The sequence below is a fragment of the Lipotes vexillifer genome, unplaced genomic scaffold (assembly GCF_000442215.2).
Source record: "Lipotes vexillifer unplaced genomic scaffold, Lipotes_vexillifer_v1.1 scaffold12, whole genome shotgun sequence".
NCBI classification, from domain to species: domain Eukaryota; kingdom Metazoa; phylum Chordata; class Mammalia; order Artiodactyla; family Lipotidae; genus Lipotes; species Lipotes vexillifer.
Genome location: NW_006796716.1, coordinates 2034455 through 2056901, shown reverse-complemented (window position 1 = coordinate 2056901; position 22447 = coordinate 2034455). Strand labels below are relative to the sequence as shown.

The 22447-nt window shown below is 52.4% G+C and overlaps 3 protein-coding genes across 3 annotated transcripts in view; 2 read left to right on the top strand and 1 right to left on the bottom strand.

Annotated features, from left to right (window-relative positions):
- Positions 1-2890, top strand: part of VPS37D (VPS37D subunit of ESCRT-I) — a 5886-nt gene extending 2996 nt beyond the window's left edge. The window contains exons 2-4 of the mRNA XM_007468886.1: positions 1188-1359; positions 1833-1915; positions 2528-2890. Of these exons, the coding sequence (XP_007468948.1) occupies positions 1188-1359; positions 1833-1915; positions 2528-2890 (618 nt within the window). The remainder of the gene's footprint in view (positions 1-1187; positions 1360-1832; positions 1916-2527) is intronic.
- A 6946-nt stretch (positions 2891-9836) lies between these two features.
- On the bottom strand, positions 9837-11305 carry DNAJC30 (DnaJ heat shock protein family (Hsp40) member C30). The gene has a single exon (XM_007468781.1). It carries the CDS (start codon positions 11298-11300, stop codon positions 10620-10622), a length of 681 nt encoding a protein of 226 aa, XP_007468843.1. The 5' UTR covers positions 11301-11305; the 3' UTR covers positions 9837-10619.
- Positions 11306-11509: 204 nt separating this feature from the next.
- On the top strand, positions 11510-21875 carry BUD23 (BUD23 rRNA methyltransferase and ribosome maturation factor). The gene is made up of 12 exons (XM_007468780.1): positions 11510-11557; positions 11662-11699; positions 13050-13145; positions 13241-13323; positions 13419-13515; positions 15468-15564; positions 16798-16848; positions 17591-17676; positions 17908-17953; positions 18120-18178; positions 21590-21679; positions 21821-21875. The coding sequence occupies exons 1-12, from the start codon at positions 11510-11512 to the stop codon at positions 21873-21875; spliced, it is 846 nt and encodes a 281-aa protein (XP_007468842.1).
- The last annotated feature ends 572 nt before the right edge of the window (positions 21876-22447 follow it).

The window sequence follows — 22447 nt, the reverse complement described above, 5'->3', positions numbered from 1 at the left end:
GGCGGAGCCGCCCCCGGGGGAGGGGGCGCCCTGAGCTGGCCTGGGGCGGGTGGGGCGCCGGAGACCCAGGGAAGCGCCCGTGCACCCCCGGGATGTCCGCGAGGCGTGTCCTACAGCGGCTGCTCCAGGGAGGTGTGTTCCGGGGGGCGGGGGGCGGCTGTTTGTGGGGGCCCTGGCTCACACACCCACGTCTGTAGGGCCAGAAAGGGGAGGCGCCTTAAATGGGGAGAACTAGGGGCCTGTGTGACACCTGGGGGGCCGTTGGGAGGGCTTCCGTGGTCTGGGGGTGTAAGAGGGGGCTTTGTGTCTTCCGGTGGGGAGGGGTACTGAAAGCTGAGGCGTGTATTCCATAGGCCACCATAAGAGAAAGTTGTATATTTCACAGGAGATAGGCCCGGGCTGGTTGTCTGCGGGGGGGCAGAAAGGGAACGTGTACATTGGAGGGAGGCAGGCAGGAGGGGCGTGTGCATCCTATAGGGGACAGATGGAGGGTAGTGCGTTCTCCAGGGGCAGGGAGTGGAGGCTCGGCCCGCCTAGTAACAGAAGGAAATAGCGTTCTCCAGGGCCAGGAAAGAAAGGGGTCTGCTTTCTGCAAGAGAAGGAAAGCTGGGAGCAGGTGCTAGGGGATCAGGGAGGAAAAGGGGGTGTGTATTCCTTGGGGTGTGGGGATTCCACTGGAGGGCAGAGGAGGGGGGGGGAGGGAAGAGAGGGGGGTTTGAGGGGGTGCTGTGCAGGGACAGGGTGAAGACATCACTGGAGAGTAAGAGCAGGGGGTGGGAGTGTTTTCGGCACAAACACCTGAGGAGGAAACAGACAAAGGCCTGGAATGAGAGGGAAGCTGCCCATGCATGGAAAATGGGACAGAGGAGGGAGGGGGACTCCTCGGGGACCTGAGCAGACATATTAATTGAAAATTAAAAATTAACTAACATTTGTAGAGGCCTTCGTAGTTTTCCTCACTTAAGTCTCACAACAACCCTATAAGGTAGATGTTTTTAGCTCACTTTGTGGAAGAGGAAACTGAGGCAAAGCGGGGTCTGGGCTCTTATCGTTCCTCCACCTGTTGGCTCGCCATCCTTAGATTGGGGTGCTTTCGCCTTGGCCCGTGGGCACTGTCGCCCACGGTGGCAGTAGGTGGCCATGGGCAGACTCCCTGAATGGGCCTCTGGGCTCTTCCCTGCCGGCAGTTCCAGGGCCTGCAGCTGGAGCGCGAGGCATGCCTGGCCTCCAACTACGCTCTAGCCAAGGAGAACCTGGCACTGCGGCCCCGCCTGGAGATGGGCCGCGCTGCCCTGGCCATCAAGTACCAGGAGCTTCAGGAGGTGGCCGAGAGCTGTGCAGACAAGCTGCAGCGACTGGGTGAGGGACGGCCGGGAGAACTGCCTGGGGTGGGGGGCAGCTGGCCATCTGGCTGGGTGGCCCTTGGGAAGTGCCAGGCTCTGAAGGTTGGGACTTGGGCAGACCTATTCCCCAGGCAAGTTTGAGGGGTGCTACTGCTGGAAAATTACCCAGTTGGGAAGGTGAGCAGTCGATGCGTAGAGCTGGGTTCGAGAGGCCAAAATGGGGCCGAAAACCCAAGGGCCTGGGGTGCTCTAGGAGACAAAGCCCCTGCTCCCTCTTTTGCACTAGGACTGGGGGGAGGAGCATAAATGGATCCGGCGGGGCGTTGTGCAGATGAGGAAAGTGAGGCTCCAGAGAGGGGAGGGGAAGCGTAGAATCACACACAGGGTCAGTGAGAGTCAGGTCTGGGCCCTGGGGCTCTGGTCTGTCTGCCCTGGGTGACAGGCCCTGAGGGCAGGGGCTAATTCACTCTGTCCCTCTGTGGCCCTCAGAGGAGAGCATGCACCGCTGGAGCCCCCACTGCGCGCTGGGCTGGCTGCAGGCTGAGCTGGAAGAAGCTGAGCAGGAGGCGGAGGTGAGAAAAGGGGCAGTTGGGCCTGGGGACCGGGAGGGGGGCCCCATCCTATCATCACCCCCCTCCCCTCAATTCTTACATTGCAGGCTTGAGAGCCCCCCTTCCAGGAAGCCTGCCCTGAGTGCTTGGCTCCCAGGAGTGCCCGCTGCATTGCTGTCCGCACTGGACACAAGGCCCACCGTCCCCACCTGTAACTTTTCCCCCAACTTCCTGTGAACATCTCAGGGCAGCTTAGGCTGGGTCTACAGAGGAGCTGGGACAGATGTCTCAGTGCTGGGTTGGGAGCACGGTGCTCAGTGAGTTGAAGAGGTGGAGGAGGAGGGCCCTGGCCCTGATGAGAGACACCTGTCTACTTAAAGTGTGTCTCCATCTCTGATCCCGCCTCATCCCTGGCCCAGCAGGTCTGGTGATAGTAAGGAAATCAAGGCTTGAGAGTAGAGGACGTTCATCCTCAGTCATTCAGCAAGTGGCAGGCCCAGGCTGGAACTCAGGTGCCCCATGTCCGAGCTGTGGGTGGTCGCCATAGGGAGGGATTCAGGGTGGGAGAAGAGAGGACCAGCCCTCAGTCTTTGGTCATGTTCCTCCCAAACTGTCCTTTCCCTCCTGTCCCAGGAGCAGATGGAGCAGCTGCTGCTGGGGGAGCAGAGCCTGGAGGCTTTCCTGCCCGCCTTCCAACGAGGCCGTGCCCTGGCCCACCTGAGGCGGACCCAGGCGGAGAAGCTGCAGGAGCTGCTGCGGCGCCGGGAGCGGTCTGGCCAGCCAGCCCCCACTGCTGCTGCGGATCCCCCCAAATCCTTCCCCGCTGCTGCTGTCCTGCCCACTGGGGCCACCCGGGGGCCACCAGCAGTGCCCCGGAGCCTGCCCCCCTTGGACTCCCGCCCAGTGCCCCCGCTGAAGGGCTCCCCCGGGTGCCCTCTAGGCCCAGCCCCTCTGCTGAGCCCTCGGCCCTCGCAGCCAGAGCCCCCCCACCGGTAGGATCCAGGGTATGGCTCCCCACTGGGGGGCCCAGACAAACTTGACACGTGGCTCCTTCTCCTCCCCCACCGCCGGGGTAGGGGGAGGGGCAGGCCCCTCCCCCTGGCCCTAGGCAGGCCCTGGCCCCGGAGGCTGAACTGGGGAGGAGGGTCACCTGGAAGATGCCCAGAGAGAGGGCCGGGAGTGGGGTGGGCAGGGTATTATGCCTCTGCCGCTGAGGAAACTCCACCTTTTTCTCCCCGGCTGGGGCCTCCCGGGTGATGAGCCAGCCCCAGTGAAAGAACTTTACTCATGGGGGCCTGGGAAGTTGCCCACTTCCTTCAAGGGCCCTGCCTAGGGGGCCTATCACCCCCTGCCACTCCACTAGGCTTGCACAATGCCAAGGCTGACAGGAGTGTTTTCCATCATGTCCTGAGCCTACCTTTCCCCCAGTTCTGGGGTCCACCACCTAGGAGCCAGGTGGTCAGGCCCCACTCATGCTCCAGACCCTGGGGCAAGGTAGGCCAGGGGCTTCTGACCTGCACCAGGTGAGAGTGGGCCCTCCCCCGGAAAGACCATTCTGTATTTTTCTGTCCCCGTCTCCTTAGAATGGAAACTTTTTGAGGGCAGGTCCTTGTCTTTGTATGTTCTGTCCCCAGCCCCGCCTCCCAGGGGCCGTCAATAAATGTGATGATGAGGATGACGATGCTGCCTGACTCCTCTCTGCTCCCTCATCCAGCCACTCTGCTGTTGCAGCCTCCACATCTCAGCTCCTGTGCTTCCTACTCTTGAGATGCCCTCCTTTCCTCTCTGCCCATCCAAAGCCTGGCTGTCCTTCAGGTCCAGCACTGCTTCTGCCTCTTCCATGAAGCCTTTTCTGATTACCAACCCATGGGAGTCTTCCCTAACTCTTAAACTCCCAGCACTTCTGGCCAGAAGCACACTCTGCTCCATCACAGTTCTCCAACTGCCTCACCTGTATGCACCTTCTTTTCCTGGGTGGCCTGTAAGCCCCATCAGGATGGTACCTGCTCCTTCTCTGGCCTGCCAAATGACCACCCCCACTGAGTGATGGAGAGGGTTCTATAGGGCGGAAGCTACCTGTCTTCAGCTCGGGTAAACATTAGGTGGCCAGCTTGGCTGATGACTGTGGACAAGAAGATGAGAGAGTGGGAATACGTCTTGGATCAGCTTAGGTCAAGTCTAATGAGATGAAGTTTGGCAGGAAGTCACAGAAGGTCCTGCAGGTAAGAGAGGACAGTCAGAGTGCTGGAGAAGCTGACGTCATCTTGGCCCATGTTAGTGGGGCCACAACCATCTAGAATGAGGCAAGTGCTGGTTTGGCTTTACTTTTTACTGAAGTTTTAAACTCTAAGGGAACCCCAAAACAGCACCTTTGAAGTATAATGAGAAAGAGGATTGGGGCTAAGTCCCCTATGGAACAGTTGAGGGATCTGTTTTACATACAACTATGTGATGGCTAGCCTCTGAGTCTCTAAAGGACTGTTTCACATAGAGCAAGACGTTAGTGTCAAGACCAATGGGTAGAAACCACTGGGAGCCAGATTTTGGCTCAGTATGAGGCTCTTGATGCACAGATGCTGCGGCTGGTAGGCTGGTCCCCATCCCTAAAGATGAGTGAGCAGCACCTGAGTGACTGCTGATGAGCTCTTAAGAAATACAGGCAATAGTTAGAGGGACTGGCCCATCCGAGCTTTTAGAAGCCCAAGTCCAGTCGGATTCACCCCCAGCACGGGCAAAGCACTGACAGTGCCCACTGGAGAAGCTTCATCCCACAGTGGCCGTGGTTCTCCTGCTCTCACTGCTAGCACTTGACGTGCTGGAGACAAGGGACGCTGGGGAGGACACCAGGTGCCTTCCTGAGATGACAGAAGACTGAACAGCCCCAGAAGACCTCCCACGTTCTCCACACAGCCTGGGGCAAGCCGGGCCCCTGTCGGCCTGGCCTCCCACTCTGGTCCATGCTTCTAGGGAGTTTTTCGTTTGTAACCAAAAGGAAGAAGAGCTAATGGTGGTCATGCCTGAGCCTCCCTCCACTATTGTGAATTGGGGAGCAGCCTCTACAAGGCAGAGGCTAATGTCCACAGTCTGGTTCAGCCTCCCCTCCCCAGGGCAGGTAAGAAGAGGAGGAAGGAATGACCCAGACAAGGGAGGGACTGGGAAGGGAGAAAAGTATTACCATGAGAACCAGATGGGGTCCTTCAAAAGGCCTTCCACACCCCTCACCTTCCTCAAGAGCTCAGACTCGGTTTTAGAGCACGCAGGGAGTGAGGCCCTCTGTATTCAGCTCCAGCATGAAAAACACCAAAGACCTGAGGCAGGTGGGTATAGATACCACCAGAGTGGAATGGGCCTAGTTCTGGGCCATGGGAAAGGCTTAGAGTTGGATGGTTAATAAACTTGATTAACCCCTCTGCTTGAAGGTACATGGAATATTCTGGAAAGTTCCAGGCAGTCTGGGCTCTCCTGCCAGATCACTTCTGGAACTTTCTATTTCCAGGTCTGGGGTCGCAGGGAATGCTCCTGGCTATAATCCTCTGTGAGAGAGAGTAAACTTGAGGTAGACCCTCAAGGGGCCCATGAGAAAGGTCCTACCTATCGCAGGCCACCAGTGCTTTTACAAACCAAAACCAAAAAATTGCCCAAAGGGCTTCTCTCATGGCTCAGTGGTTAAGAATCCACCTGCCAATGCAGGGGACCCAGGTTCGGGCCCTGGTCCAGGAAGATCCCACATGTGGCGGAGCAACAAAGCCCGTGTGCCACAACTGCTGAGCCTGTGCTCTAGAGCCCGCGAACCACAACTACTGAAGCCCCCGTGCCTAGAGCCTGTGTTCTGCAACGAGAAGCCACTGCACTGAGAAGCCTGCACACTGCAACGAAGAGTAGCCCCCACTCGCCGCAACTAGAGAAGCCCACACACAGCAACGAAGACCCAACACAGCCAAAAAAAAAAAAAAATTGCCCAAATAACAAAACTGTCACTCCTTTTTGATAAAAACAAGGTGTTCCTCCCCCTCAAGAAAGTCTATGTGAACCTCCTTGTTTGGAAATCACTAGCTTCTGCATATTTTCCTAAGCCTCCCACCTTGTTTTCCAAATTTGAAACATAATAACATTAAATGTACGTTTGTGTGTGCCTGCTAATCAAGGCTTACTGAGCTCAACCTTTTACCACTGAATCATGTGGTCACTGCAAAGCCATGGCTAAGAACTTGCCCCTGACCTCCCAGGCTAGAGAGAATATGATGGTTTCCAAGAGACCAAGTTGGACTAGCTGAGGGTTTATCCCAATTTATACAAGGATTTTACACAAAAGATTGAGTGCAGGAATTGGTGTTATTGTACCAAGGGACCTCTGGCTTTGTTTGGGACCTTGCCACTGCTGTACACCTCTCAAAAGATTCTTCTTGTCCCACAATGAAAATAAGACTTACACTCTGCCTCCCTGCATAAAGTGTGAGCTCTTTTAATAACATAGGAGGCAACCTAGGGACCTGCAAATTCAAATGCCTGTAGGGCCAGAAGGTTACAGTGCAAAGCAGCTCTGTTTCCACAAAGTACACCCTCCCCCATTTTCCTGGAAATGCATGATTCCCCCCCCTCCTTTTTTTGTTTTTCCTCTTAATAGACATGGGATACAGAGAGAGATTTCTCTACTAAGAGCAAAATGGTGCAAGTGTGTGCATCATGGCCTCTGACACATCCCCTCTGCTGGTGAAGAATGCAGGGGACCAGGGAGCAAGGTCCAATCTGAAAGGCAGACCTTACAGCTTCTCCCAGGCGGTCATGAAAGTATGGTAGGAAGCTCAATGGTGGCACATTTTCTCACTTTTTTGAGAGGAGTCAGAAATCTAGACTTTTATGCAAAGTCTTCCAAATTTTGAATATTGCCTAAAGTTAAGACACTGTGCTAGCTGCAGCCAAACGCTGTGTGCAGGTCAGCTGTGGCCTGTGAACCACGAAATCTCGGTCAGTTCTTCATCCTCTGGAAACAGGCCTTCTTTTGTCTAGCAGCAGTCCCCTCCCAGGACCGAGGATGTGAATACTGACAGGGCAGAGGCAGGATGGGAGGGCCAACCCACCTCAAGACTAGCGACGGAGCCCCAGGTTTGTATATAGCCTTAAGGGACAGTGGCGAGATGGCTAGATCCATAGTGACACCAAGACCTTACAACAGATGGTGAAGGTGAGCTCTCTGCTTCTGGGGGATGAGAGCACCTAGCAATCCCTAGCATATGCAAGTTCATGAGGTCCAGACTCAGGTCTTGCTATCACCCTAAAACACTAACAGAGGGACCCCAGCTGCTTTGCACAAACCCAATGGCCCCCAGGGCTCCAAGCCTGGCCTGAGAGCCAAGCCGCTGAGGGCAGGCAAGGCGCGCCTTCTACAGTCCTGCTCAGAGGCAGGAGACAGTGTGTGACCTCATCACAGGGCTGAGGAACTGAGAGGGCAAAGGCCAGGAGAGCACACTGAATTCCAGAGAGTGAAGTAACACCGCTACTTACCAGCTGTCCCTTCTCTCAGCCTCCCTTCATGGGATCTGGTGACATTCCTGGAAGCCCAAAGGCCCGAGACAAGACCCTTACTCCTCGCCATTTTCCATAAGCAGGTGTGGTGGCCACTCACTTGGGCTCCACCCTTGGTGTCTCAGCTTCAGGCTGTGGCTATAATGGATGGAGATATATATACATGGTCAGTAATGACCACCAGACAACTCACTGGCCTAAGGTAGGCTATTCTTATTCATCTTGGCTCATGCTGAGACCATTACAGAAGGCAAGGCGCACTCAGCGAATGAAATGCCAGAACCGCAGAAGGAAGCAAGAAATCTTACTCCTTCAGCACTGGGATGTGTAAAGGATCTTTTCACCCAGCAATAAATAAAGGACAATGGAGGGGTAAACAGTTAGGCTCAGGAGGAATAAAATGAAGTCCTGATCAAGCCCAAACACAATATCACAATTGCCTAGACATGTACACCTTTGATTCCTATCCTCTTGTCCACGTCGCCCCATTTAGGATCTGTGTGTGCCGCTCACTCAGCCTGGCACTCTACTTCGCGCCTTACCCAATGAGCACAGCATGGAGCAAGCTGGGCCCCTCTTGTCCAAAGTCTCTCTTCCTAGGTCCAAACTTATAGTTTTGTTTCAGTTTGTGACCAAAGGGAGAAAAGGGACTGAAGCTGACCATGTCTCAGCCTTCCTCCTCTATCAGGAACTGGGAAGCAGCCCCTAGAAGGCAGGGGCTAATGTCCATGGCCTGGTTTAGGCTCTCCTCCCCAGGGCAGCTAAGAGGCTGAGAAAGGACAACTGCAGGGGGGCCAGAGAGGGAGAAATGATTTAACAGGAACCAGCTGGGGAGGGTCCTTCAAAAAGCCTCCCACACATCTGCCCTCCCATGAAGAGCCCAGATTGAGTTTCAGAGATGGTAGGGAGTGGGGTTTCTCAGAGTTTAGCGTTGGCCTAAAAAAACCAAAGGCAGGCAGGATAGCACTATAGAATAGAGTGGTCCTAGTTCTAGGCCTAAGGAGAAGCTTAGAGTTGGATGATTAATAAATTTTATTGACTACCCTGTTTGGAGTTGCATGGAATGTTCCAGAAGTTTCACAGAGTCTGGACCCCACTACTCCAAACCTTCTGGGTCTACCTCCATGTTCTGCGGCCCGAGGGAATGTTCTTCACTGTGATCTTCACTGAGAGAAAACAAACTTGAGAGATCTATGTCAGAGCCCATGAGAAAGATCCCAGATTATCACAGACCACTAGTGCTTTTACAAACAAGACCCAAAAGAACCCCAACCCCATTTGATCGAAACTTTGATAGAATCTTGCCCCAAGGACACTCTGTTATGCCCCAACTCCTTGGTTGAGAATCATCAGCCTCTGTACCTTTTACTAAGCTTCACTTCCTGCAGTTTGTGTTTTGAAAAGACTTTCTCTCTTGTTTTCCAGATATGAAACATAATAACATTAAATGTTCTTTTTTAAAGTACATATGCCCTTGCCCCCAAACCAAGGCTCCATGAGCCCAGCATGTCTGAACCAGAGTAGGCTTAAATCTTTACTACTGAATCATATGGTCACTGCAAAGCTACGACTAAGAGTTTGCCCCCAACCTCCAAGGCTAGAGAAAACAGAATGGTTCCCAAGAGACCAAGTTGCACTAGCTATGGGTTTCTCCCAATTTATCCAATGACCGCCACGAAAGATTGAGTGCAGGAATTGGTGTTAATATAGCAAAGCACCTCTGGCTTTGTTTAGAACCTACTTAGGTCCTTACCTTTGTAGAAGGTCTCCTGCAAAGGTTTTCCTATCCCACAGCTTTATGCTCCACAGTACATACCTGAGTATCTACCATCTCACAGCTAAGCCACACCCCACATGCAGTGATTCACGGTTAAGAGAACTGAAAGAGGAAACAAACAACAACCAAAAAACCCTAAGCCAGCTCTGAATAAGGAAGTACATTTCCATCCTGTGCCTCCTGTCACTCAACAGTCTGGTCTACTCAAACCCCCCCCAATTCCCACAGCTTCAAGTAGCCACGTTTCAAGGACTTGGCTTGTAGGACCTGCGATAAGCACTGCCAGCAAAACAGGAGGCTGGGCCACCCCCAGGTGACTCAAAACTCCCAGTTTGTTGCTCTATTTTTGGGAAGGGAGGAGCTGCAGTTAGCAATGGGGCTGGCTGGTCAAGGGATGACCAGGTCCCGGGCACAGTGTCCCAAGGACAAACCTGACTCTACTGGCACTATATATATATATATATATATATATATATATATATATATATATATATATATATATATATATATATATTTTTTTTTTTTTCCCCCCCCTGCTGCTGCAGCATGTGGGATCTTAGTTCTCCAACCAGGGATTGAACCCGTGCCCCCTGCAGTGGAAGCATGGAGTCTTAGCCACTGAACCACCAGGGAAGACCCTGGCATCATACTTTAATCACTGAGCCTATTAGAACATGGATAATCAAGTGTGACAAACCGAAAGAGAGCAAACGATTTGCTCCTCTGCCATCACGCCCACAGAGTAACCTCTTTGAGGTCATACATTAGATAAGCATGGGCACAGGAAGGCTCATTCCTTATGCTCATGACCTTGCTTTCTTTCCCACTCACACTCACCAACAACAGAAGGCGGAGTGGGGTCTGACCACCAAAGAATGGCCAGGTTCCCACAGATCACATCCTTACCCTACACTGGGTCTCACCTGTGGCTTGGGGAACTCACAGAAAGACAAGTTTCTTATCACCCCAGAATTTTTCTTTTGGCAGTCACAATTGGTCACACTGCACGTTTCAAGGTTACAGAGGAGCCCCATGCTACACACGTGGGGCAGGAGCAGACGAGTCTTGCTCGGAGCTTTACAGGAAAGCCACAGCAAGTGTTCCAGAAATTGACAACATCTGGAAGCAGGCACCCCAGGGCCTCCAGGAAACCCCTCACTCTCGGGCTTTCGGGACTCCTCATTGGGAGCCTTTTTCTTGGGCATCAAAAAGCCTCCTTTTCTGGACCAGAGGGGTAGGGATATGCAGGTCAATGGCTAAGCTGGCCGGGTGGGGAAGGGAAAGGGGAGAGCAGTTCCTTCGGACCCCAGTAGAGGTAGACAACAGTAGACAATGGAGGCAACGGGTTCAAGAAGACAGGAAAGGCCGTTTTCTTGGGAGTGGAGGGGCGGTGGCGCGGCTGCTCCACTTCCCTCCGCTCTCCGATTAAAAACGAAAACCCATGATGATGAAAACTGTGAGCAGAACCACGAATAAAGCCATGTCTCGGGTCTCGTCCCAGCGTAAGCCTTTCTTGGCCCGGTCCTCCCGCTGCTTGCGAAGGGCCTCCTGCCGGGCCCTCAGGCGCCGCTCGCGCTCCAGCTGCTCGCCGTAGTGCGCCTGGTAGAAGGCGTCAAAGTCGAACATGGTGCGGTTGGCTCCCGACGAGGCCTGACCGCGGCCCTGGGTCCGAGAGGCAGGCGGCTGGGTGCGGGGCGAGTCGGGGTCGGCGGCGGGCGTCTTGGAGGGCCGGACCCCGGGGCCGCGCAGGTCCTCGTCGCTGAGCAGGCCGCGGTCATACTTGCGACGCAGGATGGTACTGCCCAGCACCACGTAGGCCTGGGAGATGCGCGTGAAGCGCTCGGCAGCCTCGGCGCTCCCGGCGTTGCGGTCCGGGTGGTAAAGGAAGCTCTGCCGGTAGTAAGCCGCCTTGATCTGCGCCTGCGTGGCCGTGGAGGGGACGCCGAGCAGCTCATAGAGCGCCATGCGCGAGTACGGGCCGTCGCTCCGGGAATAAGTTCTCGCTTCTAGGCCCTGGCCCAATCCCAAGTTTTGTGGAACCCCCCGGGCCTGCCACAACCTCCACAGTAACAGCCGTGACCACCTCACATCGCGCTGGGCGGCCATCTTGAATGAGTCAGGCGGGCGGTGCAAGATGAACTGGCCAATGGGAGGCGTGCGTTTTTCGCATCCAGTCGGCCCTTGTAGCCAGTCGAGTAAAAGAGAAGGCGGGGAGATGGGTGGAGCATGCGTATTACGAGGCGGGCGCCAGGCCGAGGATATAAAAGCCGGACTCCCGGAGCAAGTCGCGCGAGTCTTGTTGCTGAGGCGTGGGGATGGCGTCTCGTGGGCAGAGACCCGAGCACATTGGGCCTCCGGAGCTGGTGAGGCCTGTGTTCCGCGGACACCCCTCTCTCCTCTTCTGGGGCCTCCGCGTCTTGATTTCTTCCTCGACTCCCCACCCTTTTTTTTTTTCTCGTCCCTGCAGTTTTACGACAAGAATGAAGCGCGGAAATACGTGCGCAAGTAAGTGGAGCCTGGATGTTACGAGGCGTCGGGGGTCGGGAACCGGCAAGTTGCCCTGGTTGCGGAGGTTGCTTGGAAAGCACGCAGAATTTGCGGGTGGGGGGAAGGAAGAGACCTGAGTTGATTCCATTTTTGACACTGGAAGAGTCAATTTTAAACTTTCGAATGGGTCTCGGTAACCTTAGCATCAGAATGGGAGGGATCACGCCTACTTTCTCTCATACGACAGCTTATTTTAAGCATGTGATAAAACAGGTAGGACGCAGTGGAGATGTGTAAGGGATCAGTGCTGTTGGGGGGGAAGGAAATAATATTCATGGAATGCTTACTGTACGCCGCAGTTTACATTATCTCAGTGAATCCTTAGGACAGCTGTTGGTAGAGTATCTGAATTTCATAGAGGAGAGTTTTTTGTATAATTATGAAGTTAGTTAACAGATGTCGGCTAGAGCAAGAACTTCCAAACCTTTTTTTCCGATACAGTATTCTGTAAGAAAGTTCTGCAGATACCTCTTTTCTCTTTTTTGTTCAAATTGGAGTATCAGACAGAGTCAGCAAAAACCCTTTGGTCAGTTGTCATTAGGTAGCAAATAGAAACATTTTTCCAGTTGCAGAGCCCTGTGTTAGGCATTTTGAAAACTGGTACGTGTGACTCTCCCTGGATCTTGGGAAAGCCAGATACACTCTAGACCTCTTCTGTTCAATATGGTAACCAGTAGTCATCAGCCGTCTATTGAAACATCTTTAATCTGATGCACTTCATGTGAAGAAAACGTAAAATGCTTTATTGTTTTTTATGTTATGTATTGAAATGATGTTTTGAGTATACTGGATTAAATAAAGTGTAATATTGAGTATGTTGGGTTAACTATTACTACAGCTGACTTTACATATTTAATTTCTTTTTAAACGTAGCTTCTAGAATGTCCCCAGTGGCTTGCGTTATGTTTCTCATGGACAGCACTGCTATAATTCTTATTGTGTCTTCACCCTTCTATATGGGAGTAGCTACAGTGGATAATTCTTCTAGAAGACATGTATTTAAGTAATACAATGTCAAAGCCTGGTAGAGTTGAAAATACCCAATGGTTGGTCATTAGATAAATGATTTGTTAACTTCACATTAGCTCTGCAGCTACTACAGTTTTAATTTGTGTCAGAACAAAATAACACGTTGTATTACATGGACTTTTGGGGTCACTTTTAAATAGTTGTAGTCCAGTTTGTTGACCGGGAAAGAGTACCTCAGGATGATTGTTCCTTTTTCTCTTTCTTTGGCTTTTCTTGGTCTAGGTGAGGTTTTAGCCCAGAACTCCTTTACCACTTGCTTGTGTTTCTGCCTTTTTATAGCTCACGGATGATTGATGTCCAAACCAAGATGGCTGGGCGAGCGTTGGAGCTCCTCTGTCTGCCTGAGGGTCAGCCTTGTTACCTGTTGGATATTGGGTGAGATCCTGGGGCTCAGTTTAGATAGTCCAGGTAGGTGGTGGGATGTCTTTGCTACTCACACTGTTGAGTCCCAATTTGATTGTGTCTTCCAGCTGTGGTTCTGGGCTGAGTGGAGATTACCTCTCAGATGAGGGGCACTACTGGGTGGGCATTGACATCAGCCCTGCCATGCTGGGTAAGTATGTCCTATTTAGCACTGGAGTGGACTCCTCTGCATGAGTATGGAACAGTGATGCAGATTGATTCCTCACCTACTCTTCTGCAATGTAGATGCGGCCTTGGACCGAGACACGGAGGGAGACCTGCTTCTGGGGGACATGGGTCAGGGCATCCCCTTCAAACCGGGCTCCTTTGATGGTTGTATCAGGTGAGAGTCTTCAGGTCCTGCTTTTAGTCCTGCAGGCCAGTGCTTCCCAAACCTGGCTGTGCAGCAGAATCACACAGAATACTTAAAAATACACATCCCCCAGGATTTTCAGATGTATAAGGTCAGAGCAAGGCCCCCCAAATATGTATTTTTTTGTATTTCAAAACTACTCCTGTGATTATCTTGCACTGCCAGATTCAGGCACCATGGTATAAGTTTCTCTGCTATGTGTGTGTGGGGTGTGTGTGGGGGTCTTCTGAGCCTCTAGAAGCCACTTTGTGGGTCCCAGCAGCCATCTTGTTGACTTCTTTTCAAAGGACTTTGTAGTGGAGAGTGGCCCCAATTGCTCCAATCTCTTCGGTGGCTTAGGAGTCCTTTCTGTGGCGTCAGGTTCAAGTTTTGAATGTGTACGTAGTACTTTGATAACAGATCTTAGAACACTGAAATTACAGTTAGAAACGTGAAGTTGTTCTTTGTTTTCTGTAGTAAGTTCTGTTTAGTATTTGGTTTAGTGTTTTGTTGGTGGGGTGGAGGTAGGGGCTAGGGTAGGAAGTCATAGTTTAATCATTACCTGGGGGAAGACCTCCTGTGATAATAGATTGAGCTGTAGCGATACACAGTAGGAATCTGGGTGAGGAGTACAAATCTGGATTTGAAGTTGTTTTTTAGGATATGGGATTAGCTTACATGTGGTAACAAAACAGGAGGGGAGAAAAAACATTTCAGAGATAGCAATTGCTTTTTAGTAATGATCAGGTGAGATGTTCTAAGCTGCAGAAAACCAAAGGCCAGCAATTTGGTCTTGTATATTTCAGGGGTAAATAGTCATTTTTAGTTTGTTTTTAAGAGGAAGGGTGGTATGGCAGGCTTTTTCTTTTCAACATTTGTTACCTGCAAGAAATTGTCCGAGGTGCTGTGCTGTTTGTGGAAATAAAGGTCCCTGTTTTTAAGACTCCATGGTTTTTTAGGTGCTATAAGATGTGGACCAAGTTACTAAACGTGTGCCCCAGTGTGGGGTGTGTACTAGGGAATCATGGGACCCACCAGAGTTATGAAGAGAAGTAAGAGCACAGGAAAGCAGGAGGGGCCGGGGCTGGGCCCTGAGGTTGGGAGGAATTTGGATAGTCAAGGAGAGGGTCTCAGAGTGAAGGAACAGTGTGAGCAAAGGCACAGAAGTGGGTGGGGAAAGGAGTCTCATAGATGTAGAGGAATGAGAAATTCTACAGAAGATGAGATTGTGTGGGGTCAGTTCCTAGAGGCTTTTAACTCCATCCTGAGAAGTTTGGGTTTTACTCAGTAGTTGATGGGGAGCTGGGGAGTGACGAGATCGGGTCTGTGTTGTAGGAGGATTATTTAAAAGGAGAGAAGACGCGAGAGGAGAGATAAGTTAGGTTGTCGAAGCAGTGGAGGCAGTAATGAGTGCTGACCAAGGAGAGTAGTGGAGGAACGTAAAAGCTGGGAGAGGCGGCCGGACACACCAGCAGGGTTTGGGGTTCTGTACATGTATGTGCACAGCAGTGAGGAGGGGAATGTCGGAAAGGCGGACATACTAGCTGCTTGAGGCTTTAAATCTGGGGATGGTGGAGACAGTTATCAGGTGCAGTTAAGGAAGTGATTTAGGAGGAGAGCAGATGGCTTTGTGTAAGTCCAAAGCATATTTCTCTTGATTGGAGGGAGGGAATGAAGGGGTAGGTGGCAGGGAGAGCCTTGACCTGCTGAGTAGTGCTAAACTTGAGATGTGTGCGGAAGCAAGGTTGAGGAAATGTTTCCTTGGACTGGCCACAAGAAGTTCACATTCACCTTCTGTAGACCCTATTTGGTCCAGCGTTGTAGAATAGTGACCTGGAGTGGACCTGCACGTGCCAACAAAGAGTCGTGGGCAGGAGGGTTTCACCTGGAGATCGAACCTTGCGTATCGCTCCCTTTGCTGACTAGGTCCCTTCCTCTTTCAGCATTTCTGCGGTGCAGTGGCTCTGTAATGCTAACAAGAAGTCCGACATTCCTGCCAAGCGCCTATACTGCTTCTTTTCTGCTCTTTACTCCGTTCTGGTGAGTATGAGATCTCCTTCCCACCTGGGCTGGCTGCGTGTCCCTCCCTTGCCCTGCAGATAGCATGATGAAGTGGAGGTGCCCCGTGGGAATGCCATTCAGATGGGACCACATGGGATGGCAGGACCTCATTGTTAGTTACTTCGGTCCAAGTCTTCAGCCCCCAAAAAAGGATAGCTCAGGGGGCTGACGCTCTAGTGAAATGCGAAGACACTGATGTCAGAATCTGAGACTGATCACAACTCCTGTGTCCACTCTGCTGAATACCAGTCAGAAGTTGGCTTGGGGGCCTGGACGCCACAGAGGGAGGACAGGGACAGCATTTCGAGGCCACACAGAGGACACCTTCCAGAGTGCTCACATCCTCCAACTCCCACCTTGCCTTCCACCTACTGCCAGTGCTCAGATGGGGAGCAGGGTGGTTATTTACCACTGAGAGAGCCTTTATTAGCTTTTTCTTGTCTTTTATTTATTTGTTCGTTTGTTTATTTATTTATTTATTTGGGCCACACTGCTCGGCTTCAGGCCCCTGCAATGAAAGCACCGAGTCCTAAGCACTGGACTGCCGGGGAATTCCCTATCTTGTCTTTAGAAGTGATGGTGTTGATTTCCACTGTTTACTAGGATTAGATGATAGTTTACGATTCTAAGTCCTAAAAGTGAGTTCTTTCACTTTTTTTTTTTTGGATCCAGATGTTTCTTGGTCCCCTTAGTCCCCTCACCTCACCCCTGGCTTTCTTAGAGTGGGTTGTTCTGGCAGATAGCTGGGTCTTGTGCGTTATATGGTTTCTCTTCCTCTCAGGTCCTGGGGTTAAACCTGAAGTTCTGAGGGCCTTTGTGTTTGGGTTTCTCTCTGCTGAAATGCTCTTCCCTCAGACATTTAAATAGCCCAGCCATCTACTACATTCCGGTCTCTGCTCCAGCGTCCCTCAGAGAGGCCTTCCTTGAGCCAGAAGTAAAGTTGATAGTTGCTGTCATGCACCATCCCTTGTCCGAAGTTATTTTTCTTTTTGGCACTTAATCACTACTGTAAATTAGCTACCTCACCCACTAAAATGTGAGCCGCGGAAGTTCGGAGGCTGTCTCTTTTGTCCATGGCTGTTTCCCAGCCCTGAGAACAGTATACCTTGCATATAATGGGAACTCAATAAATATCTTGTGAATAAGGACAGGAGGAGTGTCTGGGTCCTGACCCCATGGGATATTTGAAAGATAGCCATGTTTCTGTTGCAGGTCCATGGAGCTCGGGCTGTCCTGCAGCTGTACCCTGAGAACTCAGAGCAGGTGAACCCCTTGGCTAGTGGAGGTGCAGGGAAGGGGGAGGGACCCAGAATAGGTAAACATCCTGCTCCTCACCCACCTGCCCTCCTGCTGTTGGGAGGTGACGGAACAAGCAACCTTAGGCTGCTTGGTGGGAAGGGAGGGGCTGAGCTCCTGGGAGTGGTCCCCGTGGCCCCTGCTGACACATTTTATGACCTAATGTCCTAAGGAAGAGGGAGGGGTACCTGGGGCGAGGGGGGTTAGGGGGTCTGTCTTTTCTTGACAGATAAACCATCTGATATTACTGATTTCCATAACTGAAGAAATAACTGGGGGTGGGGGAGAATACATCAACAGTTGTCTGTTCTGTGGAGTGTGATGCATGAGCAGTGAGGGGTGGGAGGTACTGACTCTGATGGACAAGTGGCAAGCTGTCCCTGACTAATAACATGAATGAGTCTGCCTCGCAGTTGGTGGCCATTCATCTCCTGAGATTTGAATGGGGAGGTGGGTCCCTGGGCTAGAAAGTGAGAATCGGGGACTTGGTCGTTCTGTAATCCCCCGAGGGAGGTATCTTCCGTGGCTGGTTCTAGGCTGCACCTTCTCTGCATGGCTTTCAGGGACTCAGAATTGGGAATAGTCTGATCAAGACCCTCACTTCTCCCAGACAAGGTCCATTCTGGGACCAGAACGGGGCCAGGGGAGGGGGCGGGAAGCTGCTGCTCCCCCAGCCGCCCTGCCTGACTGCGCGCTCTTCTCTCCCCAGTTGGAGCTGATCACGACCCAGGCCACCAGGGCCGGCTTCACTGGTGGTGTGTTGGTGGACTATCCCAACAGCGCCAGAGCCAAGAAGTGAGTGCCGGGGGCCAGGGTGCTGCCTGGCTGCAGGAGAGAGGGTGGCGGTGTGGCCCTCACAGGCCGCTGATGCGTGCACCAGAGCAGTGCTGAGTTGGGTCACTGGGGCCCCCGGCAGGCAAGAGGCCTGGCTGTGTCTGTATCTGTTTGTGGCAGGGAGGGGGAGGACTTGTCTTGCTCTGTGAGGCTTTCTGAGCCCAGCCCTCACTCTGCACTTTCTTGTTTCAGGTTCTACCTCTGTTTGTTTTCTGGACCTTCGACCTTTACACCAATGGTGAGGGACCGTGAGTTTGTAGGCCCATCTTTTCTGGCTTCCCTTCTTCTGGGGCCGGGCCGTCTACCTGTTAGAAGGGCTCAGGCCTGGGTGCCAGGCCTTCTGGGGCGGGGCGGGTGGGTTGAGAGATCTCCAGGGTGATCTGAGAGCACTTTGGTTCCTGCAGGCCCAGAATGAAGATAATGAGGAAGAGGAGGCCAGGGGGTCCACGTTCACGGTTGAGAGGTAAGGCTGTTGTTCAGCCCTGCCTAAGGTGCAGGCAGTTGCTGCCACTAGGTTCATTAGACACAGCAGCAAGACTCCTCCATTTCTCTCTGCTTTCACAAAGTCTGTCAGGGTCCGGTGTGGCAGAGACAGCAAGGCGGAAATAGGACCTGGGAACCCTTCAGACCTGTGCCTGCAGCTGTCTCCGGCTGAGCTAGCGGAGCCCTTCCGGATGTCTGTGGGCAGCCTTCCTCTCTGCCTGCCCTCTTGCCATACCCAGCAGGCTGTCCCCTCCTCCCAAGGCTGCCTCCTTCACCTACATCCCGGACCCCATCCCCAGTTGGCCCCTGTGGCTCCCATTCCTCTCCCGCATCCTCATGTTTACCCTCCTGAGTCATCCCCATCAGCACACAAACATCCTGCTCGATTTCTCCTGTCTTCTCCTGCTGCCTTAGACACCAGCTACAGGTTCAGAACCTCCAGGTTTCTATGCTTGGTCTCAATCCCACCTCTGCTTTCCAAACCACCTCCCCTCCTAAATATCCATACCTGGACTTCCCACGGGTCTCTGGAACAAAACAGAGCTCTTGGTCTTCATCCCCGAACTTCCTCCCTCCATTCTTTCCATTCTCAGCCCTTCCTGTTTTCCTTACATTTTACATCTAGTCACTCCATCCCTTTTCCCCACTCCTACCTGGTCTCTGTCTTTGCTGCCTAGATTACTGAAAGCTACCTCACTTGTCTCCTTACTTCTGACTTCGCCTCTTTGAATTCATTTGCTGTGCAGCAAGACGGAGACTTCCCTTTTTCTTTTACTTTTTTAAAATGTAAATCATATCTTGCCATTTCTCTATTCAGTATCTTCAGTTGAGTTCTTGTTACCTTTATTTTCCCTACCACCTTTCACTGCTCTAAACCATAAGTATTCGTTTACTTGGTATTACTTCTGTCCCCAACTAGAATGAAAACTTGGTGGGGACTTGCACTGTATCCCTGAAACCAGAATAGTGTCTTGTTAGCAAAAGGTGTTCACTATTTGTTGAAAGAACAATTGATTATATGGTAGTGAAGAAGGAGGTGATTTCTTAGTTCTGATTAGTAGGGGTGAAAGGTTTTCAGACTCTTAAGACGTTTAAGAGGAAAAATGAGCCGAGAATGGAAGGCCCACCTGTGGTGAAAATCATGAGTGCGGTCCTCCTGTCCACCATGGATTGATGCCCTCTGACCCACTGGCCCTCCGTGGTCATCTCCCTTAGCTTCCTCAGCCCACTCCCCGTGGGGACTTGGGGGCTCTCCTAGCTGTTTCTGCTCTAAGGTGCCCATCGCTTGCTCTCAGGGAGTGGTCCCGTCTCCTGCTTCCCCTCCATCCATCTTAGGCTCCCTCTTGTCCTCACGCCGGTGTCTACAGACGACATGTCCTAACTGTAAACTTAGGTAAGTTGTGGGACCTGATCATCCATTTCTCGTCTGTTTAAAATTGGGGGGGATGTGCCACCCTCTCGGGCAGTGAGTTGAGTCGAGGGCATGTCTGTACAGGACTCAGCACAGTGCCTGGCGCGGACCTCATGTCCCTCCAGCCTCTTCCTCTTGAAGTCTTTGGATTTGAGGAGGGTGGGAGGAGGCCTTTGTCTACTGTAAGGCTGATCGGGCTTCTCCCAGTTGTGTCACTTCTGTCTGATCACATTCAGGCTGCTTACTGTAAATAAATAGGTAAATCAAGGAAAAGTATTTTAAACCTTTACCTGACTTATCTCTAATTTCTTCCCCCCGCCCCCCAACAACTTTGCTTGACCTATGTATTCCTTAATCCTCATCACCCAGCCTCTGCCCTACCACTCGTCAGCTGCTCTCTCCAAAGGCTCCGTCCCCTCCAGCATTTGCACTGTGGACTCCGCTTCCCTCTTGGCACCTGTGGTCGGGGTCGCTCACCATCTTCACTGCTCCCTTTGTCTCCCCTGATGACTCTTTCCCATCGTCCCTCCCGCAGCTCACATCTTGCCCCCTGTTCACTGTGCTACCCCAGAGCTCGTCCTTCCTTAGAGACTCCTGGGGATTAGTCCTGCATGTGTTTAGTCCTGCATCTCCAGCAGCCTGCTTTGCACCTGCCACATCAGACTCCTGCCGCCTCATTGTAGGCTCTCTTAACTTTCTTTCGTGAACTGCTATCTCTGCACACCCCAGAGTCTAGGACATGTCGTGTTCCTCCTGTGGTAGAAAGCCTCGCTGCTTCCTGGAGGGAGAGCACGCTCCTTGCTGGTTGGTGTTCACACCACCATGAACTGGACCAGCCAGGTGGGATTCTGAGTTGGTGTTTTTTTTTTAATCTGACTTTTACTATTAGGTTAGAACAGATGAGAAGTAGCAGCCGGAAGGGTGTGTCACACAGTCCGGCTTCCACTGGTCCTCGGGTGAGGAGGAAACTTACGAGGATGACTCAATCCTCAGATGATCCTGAGTCTCACTTGGACCCTTCCCCTTCTTATACTCAATGACTCCAGGAACAGGGCTCTTCTGCTCCCTAAGCTTCCTCTTCAGTCCTTTCCCTGTGCCTCATTTTCATGTATTGCTTCTTGTCTGGAACACTGGCCCACCTTCTGCATGAAGCAGCTTATCTCTGTGGCCCTCTCCTTTTCCCCGTCACTGCCTTAGCAGCTCCTGGCCTCCCTGCACTTGCTTTGCCTCGTGCGGGTGGTCGCTACCACAGCCCAGCCGTGGACTCTTCAGGGGCAGGGCTGGTTCATAGCCACTGTAGAATATCCACGGGCCGTGCACGCAGGTACTCAGGGAATGGTTACTCAGAGGGCAAGCAGCCTCCGTGGTGTGTTCGACGCTGAAAACAGTTGGATTCCAACTGCCAGGTGGGGATGTGGTTTGAGGGCTCAGGCTCCCCTCTTCTCAGGGCCTCTCTCCCATAGAGCTGTGGGAGGTCCCTTTTCTCCTCAGCCAGGACTGGAGGCCAAGATCACCCCTTGAGGATCATTGTCAGGGCTGCCACGAGTGGGGCAGCCTTGTTTTCCTACCTCAGACACCTGTAGTTGCTGGGAGCCCCAACTTGGTGTGTACCAAGCGTGCTGGCCTCACAGCCAGACCAGGGCCTGCTTTCCTTGGATCGGCTCTTGTGAGCCCCAAAAGTAGCTTGGCCCCTGCCTGCCCCACAGGCAGGTATGTATGTATGCCTAACCACGTGGTCAACCGCGTGGATGCCTGCGAGCGAGGGGGGGACCCCACGTCTCCTGCCTCCTCCTAAACAACCGCTCTGGCCCCAGCAGATGTCACCAGGAAGGGGGTGTCCAGAATGGTGACTTCTGTTGTGGAAGGGGCATCTGAGGACACCTGACTCGGGGGAAGCTCACCACACTTACCTGCTGGGATTAACCTGGGTGCCAGCCAGGCCACTCTGTCCACCTGCTCACAGCCGTGTCTCCTGCACAGGGTCCCGTACAGGATGGCGAGGCGGGGCGTGGTGAGGAAGAGCCGAAAGTGGGTGCTGGAGAAGAAGGCGCGCCGCCGGCGGCAGGGCGAGTGAGTGCAGGGGGCGAGGGGGTGGGGTGGGGTCTGGCCACCCAGGGCCCGGGGGCTCACCTGCCTCGGGGGTCCCAGGGGACCTTGTTTTTTTTCCTGAGATAGTTCTGTTCTTCCCGTCCCTGTTACTTCTTCGCACAGGGAGGTCCGACCTGACACTCAGTACACCGGCCGCAAGCGCAAGCCCCGCTTCTGAGCAGGCGGCCACGTCCAGTGGGACAGCTCAGGAACCACACAGTTGTGAGCTGTGCCATCCAGCCCAGGCACTTGCTTCTGGAGGGTTTTCTATATTAAAGTGCCTACTTTATCAGCTGACAAAAATAGTGTTTTAGAAAAGTTCTAAAAAGGTTTAAAGTTCTAAAAGTATTTTCTTCACTAAAAAAAGTTCTGAGAGCATCTTGTTTTGTTCTAAAAGCAGTAAACCACTTTCTGTGGAACTCTGGCTCTGGCATTTTCCAGCTTTGTGATCCTAAACAGATTTCTGAAGTTCCTCTATTGGTGGGGGCTTGATTCCCAGGTTATCAGTTAGGGTTTAAAGAACTTAATGTATGAAAGCATTCTTTTAACCTGCAAGGAACAAGGTAGATTAATTTAGTGCTGCTTATATGTGACTTAGATGAGACTATATTATGTATTACAACACCAGGCAAAGTTGGGAAGCATGGGCAGGATGAAATGAAAGGTATCCGTGGTACCCATTGGCCTGAGGCCTCTGCCCAGTCTCTGGTTTCCCTTTGGTCTGAAGGCACTATCCAGCCCAGCGGCCTG

What these genes read in the sequence shown, in the direction of transcription:
- DNAJC30 (XM_007468781.1), bottom strand. Translation starts at nt 11,300, where the DNA reads ATGGCCGCCCAGCGCGATGTGAGGTGGTCACGGCTGTTACTGTGGAGG.
- BUD23 (XM_007468780.1), top strand. Translation starts at nt 11,510, where the DNA reads ATGGCGTCTCGTGGGCAGAGACCCGAGCACATTGGGCCTCCGGAGCTG. An exon ending in GCGCGGAAATACGTGCGCAA is followed by an intron (nt 11,700 to 13,049) that starts GTAAGTGGAGCC and finishes GCCTTTTTATAG; the next exon opens with CTCACGGATGATTGATGTCC. An exon ending in TGTTACCTGTTGGATATTGG is followed by an intron (nt 13,146 to 13,240) that starts GTGAGATCCTGG and finishes TGTGTCTTCCAG; the next exon opens with CTGTGGTTCTGGGCTGAGTG.